The following is a 16,240-nucleotide window of genomic DNA, read 5'->3' on the forward strand; positions in this document are numbered from 1 at the left end:
GCCTCTTGGTTCACTCCCATGTTGTCACTGTTGACAAAAGCAAATCAGACGAAACCTGGTTTAGAGATTTCTCAGTAGAAAAAAAATGATAATTTTAAAAATCTGACTGGCAAAATGCAACAATTTATGGACATTCTGGACACATAAAGCATTAAAAGTTGTTGGTTAAAGACATTAACTAAAATGGGATGAGAGATGGAAGGCTAGCATCCTGCTAGTAAATATTTACCTTTAAAAGAAATACTTGAGCTGTTGAACTATTTGAAGCACATACGATTGTGTCGAAAATGAGCTGATATGAGCGAATAAAAATCGCTTCTTCAAACTAAAATTTGTACTCGCATTGATACAGATCCACAATTTAGTCGTTAAGTAACCGAACAACATTGCTATGGTCCAATATGTTACTTTCAGTGTGTACCTGTCAAAAACGACAACAAAAAACAATAAAATATATACTAGTAAAACGGTATTACTTAATCATTTTTTCAGGCATCAAAATATGCTGATAAAGTGACAATCTGTTTACAATTAAAAAAAAGCAGTAAATAGTCTTGTTTTAAAATGGTACAGCGAGCAAGGAGGCTCGAATAAAGTCAATTTGCACTTAAAAATGTAAATTAAATAAAATCAAATCTGCTGTTATTTTCTTTTTCACTTCAAAAGCCTAATTTTGGGGGAATTGTGAAACTTTGAAGCATTCCACTTTGGAGGTTGCATAGTATTTTATTGAAAAAGTCATGCTTGTTTAGCGTTCGTCCATCATTTTGATAGCTTGGTCTATCAAGCAGTGGTTAAAACAAAGCCCACCATTTATTACATTGTATTCATCAGGATTTTTTTTGTTTGAATCCACATTACAATTGAACAAGGGACGCATTGAGGAAAGAGGCGCTATCTGTTTGAATAGAGAGGAAATAAAGTATCACAGTGAATGTAGCTGTTAAATAGAGTATACATGCGAAATCGACTCTATAGTGCAAACATGGCGGTCAAGATTAACTCCCTGTCGTGAGTGTTAAATGATGCAGTATGCGCAAAGCTAAGCAGTGTCCAAATGAATGATCGCACAGTGCTATTATTGCTAATGGATTGTCGCAGTATAGGAACAGTAAAGGACAGAGAATGTTGATTTGCATTATTAATGGAACCGTTCAAGATAGGTTCCATTAATCTTATGGCAAGTGTACAGTTCAGTAAGACGTCATTCACTCACTTCAGAAGCAGTATCAAATTTCTGACTGTGAGAAGAACTATCGCAAGCTAAGCAGTATGAGTCTTTGTTAACAGCAGGATGGGAGACCACCTAAACATACCAGGTGCTGTAAGTTCCCCCATTCTCTAAGGAGGGTGGGATAAAAGCTGGAAGATCAGTTCTCAAACAATAATAAACTCTTGACAACAACTGCTTAGCAGTTGCGTAAACAAGGTCCAAAATCCCACACTACAGGACCCAGAAACCCAAGAAAAATATAGGTTGGGTGTCAGAGGTGGTCAAGATATAGGTGACGGCATATCACTAAGCTTTGTCCATTTCTTGTCATTGCATTTTGATCTGTAGGGCAAATAAACTAAGGCTGACATGCTTAGGATATGGACCCATTGACCGGGGCAAAGATGGCAACTATACCCAGGTAGGTAATTGAAATTAAAATGGATTGAGAAATGAAATATTTTTTGTCAAATTTGTCAATGCATTACAAAATGGGATATTTCATTGCCAGTGTGCTTGTATTTTAAGTAGGGCTGTCAAAATTATCGCGTTTACGGGCGGTGATTAACTTTCTAAATTAATCACGTTAAAATATTTGACGCAATTAACACACATGCCCCGCTCAAAGGGATTAAAATGACAGCAGTGTAATGTCCGCTTGTTACTTGCTTTTTGGTGTTTGGCGCCCTCTGCTGGCGCTTGGGTCCAAATGATTTTATGGGCTTCAGCACAATTAGTGAGCATGGTGTAATTATTGACATCACCAATGGCGAGCTACTAGTTTATTTTCTGATTGAAAATTTTACAAATTTAAATAAAACGAAAACATTAAGAGGGGGTTTAATTAGGGTTGCCACCTTTCAGAAATAAAGAAGGGTTTTAATTAGGGTTGCCACCTTACAGAAATAAGAAATATGGGACGCCCCTCTCGCGCCCAAAGCTGTACAGGCAAAGAAAAAAAGGGACATCCCCAAAACTCCTATAATGCATAGAAATGTATCTATTCATCTATATTCCGTATTAGTTCAATAAGGAACGCAACATTTAATTCCCAATTTCGGATCGTTCCTTATTTCAAGAGACAGGTGGCAACCCTAGTTTTAATATAAAATTTCTATAACTTGTACTAACATTTATCTTTTAAGAACTACAAGTCTTTCTATCCATGGATCGCTTCAAGAGAATAATGTTAATGCCATCTTGTTAATTTATTGTCTTAATAAACAAATACAGTACTTATGTACCGTATGTTGAATGTTTATATCCTTCTTGTGTCTTATCTTTCCATTCCAACAATAATTTACAGAAAAATATGGCAGGTTTTATAAATGGTTTGAATTGCGATTAATTAATTTTTAAGCTGTAATTAACTCGATTAAAAATTTTAACCGTTTGACAGCCCTAATTTTAAGTTGTTTTGATTCATTGCAGTACAATTTTTGGCCACCAAGCTTACATATGGCTCCTTGAAATTGTACTTGTACCAATTTGAAAAATTTTCCAAGTCACTAAATGTCGGCTACAACGTGTAAAGGGCGCGCTGGTTTGCGGGCGCTTCCGTCTCTACGGCTAGCTTCATACCACAGGTGTTAATGCAGATTTTTTCTGATTTTTTCATGTTTTTTAGACTTGAGTGAGGCATCAACTTGACAGTCTGAATGGGAAAAATCGCATAAAAGTGGAACGCTTCAAATCCGGTCTAGGTCACTTTCGTATGTGGTTAAAATCAGATATACGGCCACATTTTTCCAGAATGTGGCTGCGGTCTGAACTGTCAAGTCCCCCAAATCAGAATTCATGCAGCAATCACGTCAGCAAAGAGCGAGATAGATGAGCAATATTTCAAGATTGCTTACACAGTGGAGAGTCGGGGCAAACTGTCCATATGTGTGTGTGTGTGTAATGTGTAGTAATTTGTTTTGAAACTCGTGCACATGCGGGTCAGTTTTCTCAGCCCATCTCGGACTGCGAATTAGTGCGCATGTGTGATACTTGAACAGGCTCAATGCACAAAGGCAGTCTGAACGTGCACGCCCAAATTCCAAAAAATTGGAATTGTGCGTTAAGACCTGCAGTATGAACCTAGCCTTAGTGCGTTTATTTACACTATTATAAGCGTGGTCTGCGTACAATCTCGTGCCTCCGGTTTAATCTAATTAGGTAACTTCCCACACCTGTGTGTAAACTTTTCTGCACGTTGCACTTGTCCAGAAGCAGTGCTGGCACGTTGTAGGTAAGTACTTAAACAAATCGTGAGCTTTATTACCGCCAAGTCTACGGTTATATTTGTTTGATTTTGTGTGCTTGTTTGATTTTGTGTGTTTGTACAAGGAGTGCAGTGTGGAGGTGTATAATTGGTTCGATTGACGATAGCATCCTTGGAAGGCAGATAGACACCATTACTAGGACACCATTGTTACATTTTGTGAATTTTTTCCAGTTTTTACGGTGTCAATCAAAAGTGAAAAGAGTGATGGAAAAATAAATATGAAGAACATCCGTCGAAACGCAGTCTGCTACACAATGACCCTTAACAGTGTTGCATTCATATGTAGGGCACTTTCCCAATAGAACACAGTATGATGATTGTCTAAAGGTTTATTCTTACCTGTGCTGTTTCTTGGGAGGAGGTGGAGGAGGTGGTGGATTGGACTCTTGTCTAGCTGATACCTGCTTCCCCACTGCCAGAGGCTCCATTGAGCTCTCGTGTTGCTTGGCCGGCATGCTCCTGCTCTGTTTGGCGTCTTCCTCTGCGGCGGCGGCCTCGCCGTCCGTCTGACAAGCACCATTGTCGGGCACGAGCGGGGGGGTCGTGCCTGGCTCCTTCGTCGGAGGGGGGCTGGTCAAAGCCTTGTTGCGGACTCTGGACTCCTTCCAAACAGCAGCGCTATTGACTGGGCCTGTCACACGAGATGTTGTCTGGGGATTAGTAGTCAGTGTCTTCTTTTCAGACTCTTTCCGCTCTCTCTCTTCCTCCTCCTCTTCCTCATCAATCCGGCAATTCCAGGCAGAGCCGTGGTGGTGGTTCTTGTTCCAGCGCTCGAACGCAGCCGGGTTGTGGTTTTCTGGCTGGACTTTAAAGTGTCCCTCTTTGGCAGAGACCAGGAAGAGCATGGAGAGTTCAGGGAGAGGAACAGGAGAAGATAATGATGGCGAGAGGCATGAGCTGCCCAGTCTGGGGAGGTCTGGAAGTGGAACCGGTGAAGAGACGGACGGTGAAAGGCTGGACGTGCCCAGTTTGGGGGACCGGGTGGTCCTTTTTGGTGGAATGGGCGGGCTAGATTGAGGCTTGGGGTGTAAAGCGGGACCATGGCTGGATTCGGCTACCAAGGAGGGAGCACTGCGGCTGGGGCTGGGCCAGCGGAACGCGGTGCCGCTGGTGTCCTTGCGCGCCGTGGGGCTGAATTGGCAGTGGGTGCTGACGGCCGAATCGGGGCTGCTCAGGTAGAATGTCCTGTTGTTCTCCTCCATGTGCGCAGCTATCACAGTGATGGTGGTCCGCTGTCCTTCTAAGTGTTCAGAGTTGTTAGTCCGGTCTGAGGCACCCAGATGGCATTGAGCTCCGTTTCCCAGCGGCCTGCGCTTTTTCTTGGTGCTCTCCGCGTAAATGGGCTCAGACTCCGGTGCGCTGGGAGAACCGGGCACAGAGTTGCCTGTCGCTAGTGGACTTTGGGGGCTGCCAACAGAACCCTCTGTCACCGGGAGAGAATCTGTGCTGCTACCGAGGGAGGAGTCGTCATCTAATGGGCTGTTTAGTTTGGACAAGACAGGAGGCGAGTAGATGGATGGCTGACTGTTATTTAGAGCGCCCACAGATAAAGATGAGGTTAAGGAACTGGCGGAAGTGCTGGATGTCATGGATGCTTTTGTGGTTAGCACAGTGGTGCTCCCACAGCTGATGCCATTGCTATACGCTTTGGCAGGACTGGCTGGACCAACATTCACAGGGAAAGGATTGTCCACAGTTTTCTGAGGAGAAAAATTAGCTCTCTTCCCGGTAGCACTGGGATTATAAGTGCTTTTTGTTCTGGGGGAAGTGGTACTATTCTGCTGCCTACAGGTGTCTCCATTGCTGTTATGCAGACCTGTACCTTGATCTTGCGTGACCAGCATATTGCTAATGAGCATAGTCTCTTTGGATAATGAAGAAAAATAAAAGTCAGTCTTGGTGTCCAGACTTTGAAGAGTGGAGTCTCTTAGGCTTTTATTGCAGTTATCACCGTCAATGTATAGTGAAGAAAGATCCAAGATCTTCTTCAGGCCCAAACGTTCCACTGGGCTCTTTGTGTTCTTCCGTCACAAAAAAAAAACAAATAGTTAAAAAAAAAAACACAAACACATAGTATGGCAGATATTTAAAAGCAGTTAAAGAAAATCACCGTCTCAATGTTCATGTTGACGTCGGCCATCGCGTTGCCCGTATCCAGGCTCATCATGGTGGGCTTGACGGCAATGGTGGGCTTGCTGTAGGGAGAGGGCACAGTCACAGCGTCGTCGTCATCTCCTCCGCTCTTTAAACAGGTGGCGACGGGCACAGCTCCGCCCGGGCGGCTGGAGGTCGTGTGAGCGCTAAGCTGGTGGAAGCAGTTCTTGCAGGAGCCGGGTTTCCACACGTGTTCTGCAAAATCGCCGCACGCTGACATCTTCGGCTTCGCTCGATCGGCGGAAGGTCACAAGTGGCAATGGAGCGTGGCGCCGCAGACTGTACGCGCTCTCATGGCTGCCAAGGTTGTGGTGGATTAGGGAGGACGAGAGCAAAAAAAAAAAAAAAAACAGTTTAAAATAAGTCGCTATCTTTTGCTCAACCCACAAGTAGAATCATGTGCCCTACTTCTACCAAGCAACATGGCTATTTCTTGAACCAAGGACCAATGTGCTAATTTTGCTTTACCATAGTTCATGTATGACACGTCACATCAAAGTCGGTCTTTGGTTTATAGAAAATGGAGTCTATACTTATTTATTAGTCATATGACATTTTATAGCGATGGCTTAGTATAGTTTCAAATGAATAAAACTCTTTATAAGTACTTGTTACAAATAAAAATTAAAACAGTGTAACGAATTTGAACAAATATTAATAGAAAATAAATCTATTTAGAAATAGCAAGATCATTAAAAAGAAACCAACAAATCAAATAAATGACAATACTATGTTTTTTTTTTTTTTAAAGACATTTGAGAATCAACTACATTGATAATGTTCAACATTTTTAATGAACCGTATTAACATTGAATGTTGTACATTGTAATATTCCATTTTAAAGTGTATTATTCCCCCAACTCTGATTAATAAATCTAAAAAAACACTATGAATTAATTACATACATTTTTTTTAGTTACTATATTTGGATAAAAAAAAAATTAAACTAAAATATTAACTCATTGGCTGCCATTGACAGCAATAGACGTCCAATCCATTTGAACTCGGAGGGGAGGCAGCAAATGAACGCCGTCTACTACTGAAAAACCCATTTAAATTCACAGCAGAAGAATTTAAAACCACACGTCTATCATTGTCAATGGTACTGAAAGAGTTAAATGACACAAGTACGCAATTTTCGAACTATAAGGCGCACGTGACTATAAGCCGCCACCCACCAAATTTGACAAGAAAACAGCATTTGTTCATAGATAAGCCGCACTGGACTATAAGCCGCAGCTGTCCTAACTATATTATGGGATATTTACACCAAAAGATATTAACCGGTAACACTATATTTGACAGCGGCAACATTAGACTGTCATAAGACCAATTGGACCACCATGAAGCTTTGAACCAATTGGCTGCAAAGCTTCATTGCTTCAAGAAGCTTCATTTGGCCATCACGGCTCCTGTGGGAGACAGTCAACCGCTGCGGCAGCCGGCTGTCAACGCTGTTGTCGTCCAACATGCCTCCTAACATGCATTGCAGCGCTACAGATGGAGATAACAATCATAATTCATGTTTTGTGCTAATTATTCAGTTACTGTTCCAGTTGTTTCATTAATTGCGACTTATGGTATTGGTAACATTTTATTTGACTGTGCCGCCATGATTATAATTAGTCATGTCATAAATATGACATAACACTGCCATAAGCATTAATAAATGCATAGGACAGATGTTATTTTGTGTCATCCGGCAAATTATCTCACTTTTGAGATACGAGCTGGACATAAATGAGCTTATTGACATAATTCATAATGTCAATAATGCTCATGATAGTGTCGTGTCATGATTATGACAGTATTATCGCAGTCTTATGACGCCGCTGTCAAAGAAAGCGTTACCAATTCACCCAAATAAATCAACAAATAAACCACATTGGACTAAAAAGCGCAGGATTCAAAAAAAGGGAAAAAAGTAGTGGTTTACAGTCCGAAAATTACGGCATTCATTATTATAATGTGCACTTTGCGTGGTCTGGTTCTTTGCTCATCTGGGTTATGCGAAAATGGCCCAACTTTGTGGAATGCCATACCCTCCCTTGGCTAAGATCTAACTGTCAGTGCAAATACAGCAAAAAGGGAGCCTGATCGCAAACATCCATTAGGATATAAATGTCATCTGCGAACGTAACATAAGAAGTGTTGACTTCTCTTCTTCCCATGACCTCTTAAATTAGAATCCATGTCACTGTCTGTTGAAGGAAAAAAAGGAAAAAAAAACAGCAAGACAGAGAGAAGCTACTTGTTGTGAGCCACGGTGACATAAAAGCCCTCCCGGGTCCTCAACAGCCCCCGACATGCTACAAGAAGACGGAGGAGCCTCAAGCATCCCGGAGGTTGGAATGTCAGGAATGTCTAAAAGGCGCAAATCTCACCAGGGTGAATCTCACACCCAGGAAGAAAAAAAAAACCCTACTCTTCCAAACAAACTCAATCAGACCACATTTGTGTGCGTCCTCACACAAACAAAGGCCTTTGCTACCACGTTCCTCTTGTTGAATAGGAGCGACAGCGACAGGATCAACACCATTTCAAGGGGATCATTTGCTGCTGACTCTAATTACTTCTCAAAAAGGTTTTACAATGACACAATCTTAATTAAACCCAGAGCCATGCAAACATGTCCTTTTATAGATGAGGTATATTCCCAAGCCTCCAGAGAAACGTAATTGAGTTGACTTAGGAAGTGACTTCTCAGTGCGATTTGTACAAATGTACAAATAAAAATTAACCTCTTGATGCCTGACTTGAAATTTAATAAATCAAAAAGCATTGGGGAATAAATAAGTACATGAAAAATAATGATCTAGAAATGCAAAAAAAAAAAAAAAAAAAAAAAATGGAAAAATTGAAAAAAAATTTTTTTAAATAGGGAATTTTTTTTTTTTTTTTTAGAATAGAAAAAGGTTACACAATTAAAAAGAATTATAAAACTATAGAAAAATAATTAAAAATACAAAATATATATTTTTCAAATATAAAATTTTAAAATTAGGAATTAAAAGATTCCTCTTATTTTATGTTTTAAATGTATTTTTTCAATTGTTAAAAAACATTTTTAGTATTTTTTATATTTTATTTAACATTTGAATGTTTTCTTACTGAAAATAAAATTGAAAATTTTAACTGTATTTTACACTTCAGTTTTCTATATTAATTTATTTTTTAAATTTCCGTAAAACTTTCTTTGTACTTATGCACCCCTCCAATACTTTATGTATACTATTTGTGTATTTGTTTAATGTGAATCCAGGAATCAAGGGGTAAATTGATGTTTACATTTGACTTTTTTCCATCTGACTCACTTCATCTTTGCCGTTTGTTTAGTTGTGCTTGTGAAGTCGAGTGCCTCGCCTATCAACCTCACATCACCCAGTCCAAACCTAACGATGACTGATCTTCGGGAGCTCACATTGGGGTTTGGCATACCTTTAATTGCGGCTTTGAAGTGGTTGGGCTGTAACTTCCGCTGTAAAAGTTGACCTGATTTACCGTTTATTTACTTGACAGCAACATCAAAAGAACACACTTTCTTAACTTTTCGGAAAATATTTAGACGACAATGTTGTCAGGAAAATGTCGAGAAGTGATTGTTATAGACAATGTTCCCTCTAATTTTCATGTGTCTGAGAAAACACACAAGCTCTCTGAGCACATTGCGGACCACTGTGAGCAACATCAGATGTGTATGATGTAGCCACACGCCAGTATCAAACCTGTTCAAAACCTTGCATCATAGAAAGTTACATGGCTTATTAAAAAAAAGAAATTACAGCAGCCATTTTTAATAGTTTAGTTTTAATATAATCGATTTGGCCCACTTAAATTGAAAAAGACAAAAATCTTGTTGTTCAGGAGATGTGTACTATGTTATACAGTATGTAAGAGTCCTGCTTTAACCATAGGAAAAGTCCTCCTATGGCCTGGGTGCGTTAATAAATGAAACATAATGAGCAACCACAATGGAACTATATCAAACTCCCACATTAAAGTGCATGTGACACGAAAAAGCATGTTTATTTCATAATACACGCGGTATTTTATGCTCTTGAATGATATGGACCGCTTGGATGTGTGTGGAAGCGATCGCTATATTTATTTAGTTTTTTTAATCCCGCGCCATGAAAATGAGTGACTTCCGGCTTCGGTGTTGCATTGAGGAGGAGGGCGCTGTGACGTGTACGGGTGAAGGCGTCCTCTTCACTAAACAGCCGTACTGTTGTGTATGAGGACTAAGGATTCAGCTGATTTTGCGGATTAATACGTTTATTTTTCGCATCACGCCAGCCAAACGGCTGCAGAAAAATCTTGCTTTATGAGGGAGAGGCGTGTGTGCCTTTTTGGAGTTTCAAAAGGTTCCCATTCAACGTGGGAATTCGCCAAAACAAGCCCTACTACTGTGGGACCATTGGACGGTTTGCCGGGCGGTTTGCCGATCCGCAAAGACAATCGACAACCCAGTCGTCATGTCAAATAATCCAGGCTAGTTTTGTGTGATTTTCCGCTTCGAAGACTTTGAAACATCACTCGGTTCGGGTTAACATGTCGGCTAGCTGTCACGCCTCTTGGTTTGTTTACATTCTCCAAAGCCGGGGAAGGGAAATGACATATGTCCGATTTAGGTGTCCTAAAATATCGTTCGGGAGGTGCGACAGTAAAGGTGAAGTTGACAGTTTTGACCATTAAGTAATTTTGCCATGTCATCCTGAATAAGTACATTTTTATTATTTCATATTCGATTTAGCACAAGACTGTTATTCGCCATGACCATGCCATTTATTTAGCAATTGGGGAAAATGCTTGGATAAAAAGAATATCCTGTAAAAATATTTAAGTAAAGAGTCAGAAACAATGACATTTTGCAGCTCTCTTCGTCGCGTTTTCCTCTTTGTGAATAGTTCCCCCTCGACGGGCTGACTGTTCCTTCTCAAGCCATTTATTTAGCTATTGGGGAAAAATACTTGGATAAAAAGAATATCCTGTAAAAATATTTGGAGTAGAGAGACTGAAACAATGACATTTTGCGGCTCTCTTCGTCGCGTTTTCCTCGTTCTGAATAATTCCCCCTCAATGGGCTGAATAGTAAAACCGATGAGCCCAGTCTCCCGCTGACGTCATCCACCTGTTGGGGACGATAGAGCCCTATAATGGTAGGCGTGGCTAACCGGCAGATTAAAAGACTAATTTCTCGTCATCTGCGCTTTGCTAAATTGTTGTATATAGTCAAATCGTCTCAAAATATGATTCTAATTCACATAATAATGCAATTTAAGACTTTTTTTCCCCTCATGTTGTATGCTCTTTAAAAATGTTCAAACAATAAGGAAACTCAATATTCATTCTCTAAGCAGCTATAAGGGACAGGTTTAAAAAAAAAAATCTCACTCGCTTTTACCACTTGTTCTTCTATTTGCACATACTCTGACAGTCATTCTATCTTAAAAGAACCACATTTCTTTTTTACTTTGGCTTCATGAGTGTAGTATTGCTGCCCATTCTTTTCGCCATGATAAGGGGTTAGCATTTGCGTCTCAACTTTGCTGCACTGTTGTTCGCTAGCTAACCTCCACGGCGCATTTGGGCAGGGCATATATGCACAACACTGTCGCTGCTATGATTGGCTGTGTAGCGTAAGTGACGCGGTCTAATTAACTGGATCATATGAGTTCTAATACAGTTGTAACTCTACTTACGAACGTCTCTACATACAGAATTTTCAGGTTAAGACGCCTTAATGGGAAAATTTTGCCTCTTGTTAAGAAAGGCATTTCAGGATACGAAAGGCCAAAATGCAGTCTGGCTGGTACTCGCAGCTCCCAGAGTTTACTGAACGTAACATACTTATAGCTGCATTGCCATTGGCTAGGGCCTTGCATTCCTGGACATCCACACTGCTGTCACATAAACCAACGTGCAGAATAATCGTTGTCTTATTTTGGTGAAGATGGTGTGTGTGAGAGCTATGGAGTCTATGAACATGTGTATTTTTGTTTGTAGTAGTGTTGTCCTATCCGAACAACTCTGCGGCGGATATGGCTATTTTTGGAATATCAGACAGGATTGGATTTGGTCATGAGATAGATAGATAGATTCACGTTTGTTTTTAGCACCGTCGTGCTTTTTTGGCTGCTCACACTACTTCTCTTTCAACACCAAAGATAGTAAAGGAGCATCGCGTAATATTTGTAAACAAAGCATTTCTGGAGAAGGTACCAGCAGGGCTTGCTTAAATAAAAAAAAACACGATTCGTCATTTGAAGTTGAGTCATCCGACAAAGCACCAGCAATTTTTAAGTGTTTTTTTATTTAGCATTTTACTGTTGTTGTCATTATTATTTATTTCTTTATTAGAATTTTTGCATTTGAAGTATTTGGGATTTCAGATTCAGTGTTTATTTGTCATTGTCAGGATAACAACGAAATTCAGATTGGAGCTCCAACAACACTACAAATCAGTACACATTAAAAAGTGCTTGGTGCAGAGCAGGATAAAGGTAAAGTGTTCCCAGTGCCCCCCACAATCCCCACCATAAATAAATAATAAATATCAATAAATTTACATTCATTGCCATTGCCATTCATGCCCCCATATATTTATTATTTAATGTATTTTTAACCTTGTTGGCAGAGGTTTCGTGATCTTGTAAAACAAAATGAAAAGAATATTCATAATACTGGTTGCATTTTTGTTTGTTTTTTTGCATTACTTTTAACCCTTTAACAGCGAACGTGTCAGCGGCGACAAAATTACTCATATCATCTTTGAAGACTCGTCACGCTGTAATTACGCCACCCACGCGCCGCTGGTTGGTCTCATTTGAAAGTGTGGAAGCTAAGGTCCACGCCCATTTTTACATAAAGTCAGTCGACTTAGTAAAACGGGAGATAATGTCATTTGAGTTTGATAGTTTTATTGCCCTCATAAATAAGCATTAAAACGCTGCATGTACCATGTGCTTATGTCCATATTTACACGATTTTTTTTGTCCTTTTTCAAAACCAAAAGCACCATGAAAGACTTCATATCTCAGGAGCCATTGTGAGGTCAAGAAGTACGGACGTAATGTGAAAATGTTTAATAAAACTTCCGAGCGAGGCGCCACCTAAGGAGAGGGAGGCGAGGTAGCGAGCGGCGGTCGGTTGGATTGAGCAAGCAACTTTGACACGTCCAGAATGAATCGAAAACTAAATTTAGCGCAAGCTAATGCATTATTTCATCGACTCAAGGAAGAGGATGAGCTGCATTTGTCTTTTTTTTTTTTTTTTCCGGATGAGTCGGCTAGTTGGGAAGAGTGACAGGCTTACAGCGCAAACGGCGGAAGAGCGGGCTGTGTGATGTAGCTCTGTCTTTTTCAAGGGGAAACAAGTGGCATGCCTGAAAAAATTGAACTGAACTAGTTTATTGTCAATATTTTTGAAAAGACTTTTCAATGTTATATTAGATTTTTTTTTCACTATCAATCTTTTCCATTTGTATATAGATGTGTGTGTTCGAGAAGCTTGATTGCATGTACTGTATTTACTTTTGATAAGATGATGGGTGCAATATCTAAATCTCAGAGATATCCTCCAAACGCTTGTTGTGTTAGAATATATATGTATTTATATAGATATTCGCTATTATGCACTGTTGGTCTACTGTATATAACCTGTTTTGACCATAGTATGTGTAAAGGCCAAAAACGCCTATGACCATAAGTGCTGTTTGTGTTGAATTGTGAAATATAAAAGTACTCAGTCTTATATTTTTCAGTTGAATCCTAACAAGATGAATAAATATTGTCAAGCTTCAAAACGGTTGGTTGAGCATGTTTGGTTGTCAATGGGACATCAATATCACAAATTTTGACAAAGAATTTTGGGATTTTTTTTGTCGTTTTGGGTCCAAAGTATTGATTATAATTGGTCAATGAAGAAAACAGCCGTTTGGATAAGAAGGTTATGGTGTCCTGAAAAAAAGGGGACCCAACCAGGCCATTGTGAACATTTTTTTCTTTGAAAAATGAAGGCAACATCAAAAGAATGCAGATTTGGACAAAATAGTCTCAGGTGTTAAAGGGTTAACTGTCTAAAAGGATAGGTATCAGAATCTGTATAGGAAAAGCATATCTCGAAAAAAATTAAATCGGACGTCAAAATATCTGTATTAGGACATGGCAGTGTAATTGTGTATAAGAAGGGTGTCCAAAATATTGTGCAATAAAAATACTGTTTATCCAAAACAGAAATTATATACTGTACATAGTCGGAATTTCTATTCTCATATCGTCAAAAATATCCCTACCGAAAATTTTCTTAAAATATCATAATTTTGACGTTATATAGCCATCCCCTAGTCTACAATCTTCTAAGTAAATGTCATTCTCCATGAGTTTTGCAGTGCTCTTGTGGTCTGTGAGATTACTGGATTTTGTAGGTCTGTCTGCCCTTTTCCTACTACATCTCAATTTGGGTCATTCTAACATCCGCCGACATGTTAAGGGATGTTTGTTTGAAGACAGCTAGATCCCTCTGTCGACATTCCACATGCCACCTTAAGGTCAAGGTCCAATATTTCTCACTTCCTCTTAGTTCAATCACATGGCAACTTCTAAAATAACAGAAACATGAATGTGTAAAGACGTCACCAGGGGGCAAGTTTGCCAACCAAAAAGTTGGGTGAATGCTGAGTGATGCTGGTCCTAAGCCAAAAAAAAAAAAAAAAGCAAATCAAAGAACAAATGCATGATGACCAGACCAGTTAGTTGTACATCACAGGGTAATGTATCCAAGCAAAACCCACAAAGGATGACATAAAAGAAAATACAGTAAATCTGGCTTTTAACTCATTGGCTTTCCCCCACCCGATGACTTAAATTAGAATGGAGAAATTAAATCATACTCTTTCACTTTTGACAAGACATATTTGTGTTCTGAGAAAACAATTAATTACAAAAAAAAATGGTGGCTGTTAGGGAGCAATAAAGAGAGCTCGAGGGGCTTATCACCACACAACAGCTGCTCAAACTGCACTCTGACTAGCGGCGTAGTCACCTTGTATTCTACATTCAGTCAGTTTTAAGTGAATATTAACCCTTTATAGTGCACTCAATTGTTGCCATTGACGGCGCTCGATGTCCAATCCATTTTCACTAGGAGAACACTGACAAATGAGCATTCAGCGCCAATCCTCCCAGTTTATGAAGTGGACGTCTACTGTTGTCAAAGGCAGAAAATGAGTTTAATAATATGGAAAATAAGATAATTAGAGTGTTAATGGGGTCCATAACCAGAGTAAATATGTGTTTACATTCATATTGTATTATTTATTTATTCATAAAAAGCTATATAGTTAGGAAAATAAGATCGAGTGTTAATGGGGTCCATAACCAGAGTAAATATCTGTTTATATGGATATTGTATTATTTATTTATTTATTCACAAAAAGCTATACAGTATCTAAAAAAATGCTATAATAAGTGTTTTAATTTTTTTAAGGGAATACAGTATATTTAGAAATTAGACATGGCATCTACATATGTGGACAGCACATTTTGGGTCATGTAGGCCACATTTGATAACAAATGTTAATATTTTTTATGCGATGTTAACACATGTGGACGCTGTTTTTATAGGGTTATTATTATTTTTTATTTACCAAAATTAGTCACTTGCCCTCACTTAGTATTGAAGGCACAAACCAATTCAGTTTATTAATAAACATGAAGTTTTATTTTAGTTGTGATGTAGTTATAAGTTATTCATCTAAAAGTGGGCAAGGTGTCACCATGACGTCACAAATAAAAAACACGAAACTGATAACTTGTGGAAGTTAACTGCGTCAATACAACTTCACCATTTAAAACGTGTATTGACGACCTATGTAAAAATAATAATGGGGGGCAACTCGTTGGTTTATAAACGTTTTTTTTTTTTTATTTATAAAGACACTTAATCAAAGTTAAATATCGAAATATTAGCTACATTAGCTAAAAATGACCGGAAGCTTACCTGCTCGGACTTTCTGTTTTTGCCTGGCAACAAGAAATCAACCCCGCCAAAAGCCTTAAACAAAAACGCGGAATAAAAGTCGTGTATACAAATCCCTCCTGGTCTTGGAGTACAGCTATATCCGTCTTCTTTCTTGCTGACAAACCCGAAAGCGACAGGTTCTTCAGGCGGTGGGTTGCTCGTGCTTGTTCTTGTGCTTCCAGACGTGCACGTTTGCTGCTGTTTGGTTGAATGACTGTGAATGAATGTGGGGACAGCGCGCTGTGCAGAGGTGCAGCACGAACACCAAGCCTCTGCAGCAGCTTGGAAGGAAAGGGAGGGGAGTGGAGAGGAGAGAAGAGGTGGGAGGAGTCCACAGTAGCCATGCTGTCCGACCACAAGTAAATTTTATTATCTCCACCAAGGAGGACTTTATGTTTTTGGTATGGGGTTAGTTTAGTGTGCTCAATATCCATTATTGCTCGCTCAGATCTAGGTTAATGTGCTCAATATCCATTGTTGCTCACTCAGAATAGTGTCAGCAATATAACCCCATATTTTGGAGGCCTAACTTTATTTGTTAACACAGGGGTCAGCAACCTAAAATGTTGAAAAAGCCATATTGG

General features: G+C 39.4%; 1 protein-coding gene across 1 annotated transcript in view; it reads right to left on the reverse strand.

Annotated features, from left to right (window-relative positions):
- Positions 1-15,917, reverse strand: part of LOC130905786 (inactive tyrosine-protein kinase PRAG1) — a 52,743-nt gene extending 36,826 nt beyond the window's left edge. Inside the window, exons 1-3 of the mRNA XM_057819473.1 lie at positions 15,636-15,917; positions 5,593-5,933; positions 3,822-5,503 (exon numbers count right to left, since the gene is read on the reverse strand). Coding sequence (XP_057675456.1) covers positions 3,822-5,503; positions 5,593-5,856 — 1,946 coding nt within the window. The 5' untranslated portion in view covers positions 5,857-5,933; positions 15,636-15,917. The remainder of the gene's footprint in view (positions 1-3,821; positions 5,504-5,592; positions 5,934-15,635) is intronic.
- Between the last annotated feature and the right edge of the window lie 323 nt (positions 15,918-16,240).

The sequence above is a fragment of the Corythoichthys intestinalis genome, chromosome 17, assembly GCF_030265065.1.
Source record: "Corythoichthys intestinalis isolate RoL2023-P3 chromosome 17, ASM3026506v1, whole genome shotgun sequence".
NCBI lineage: Eukaryota > Metazoa > Chordata > Actinopteri > Syngnathiformes > Syngnathidae > Corythoichthys > Corythoichthys intestinalis.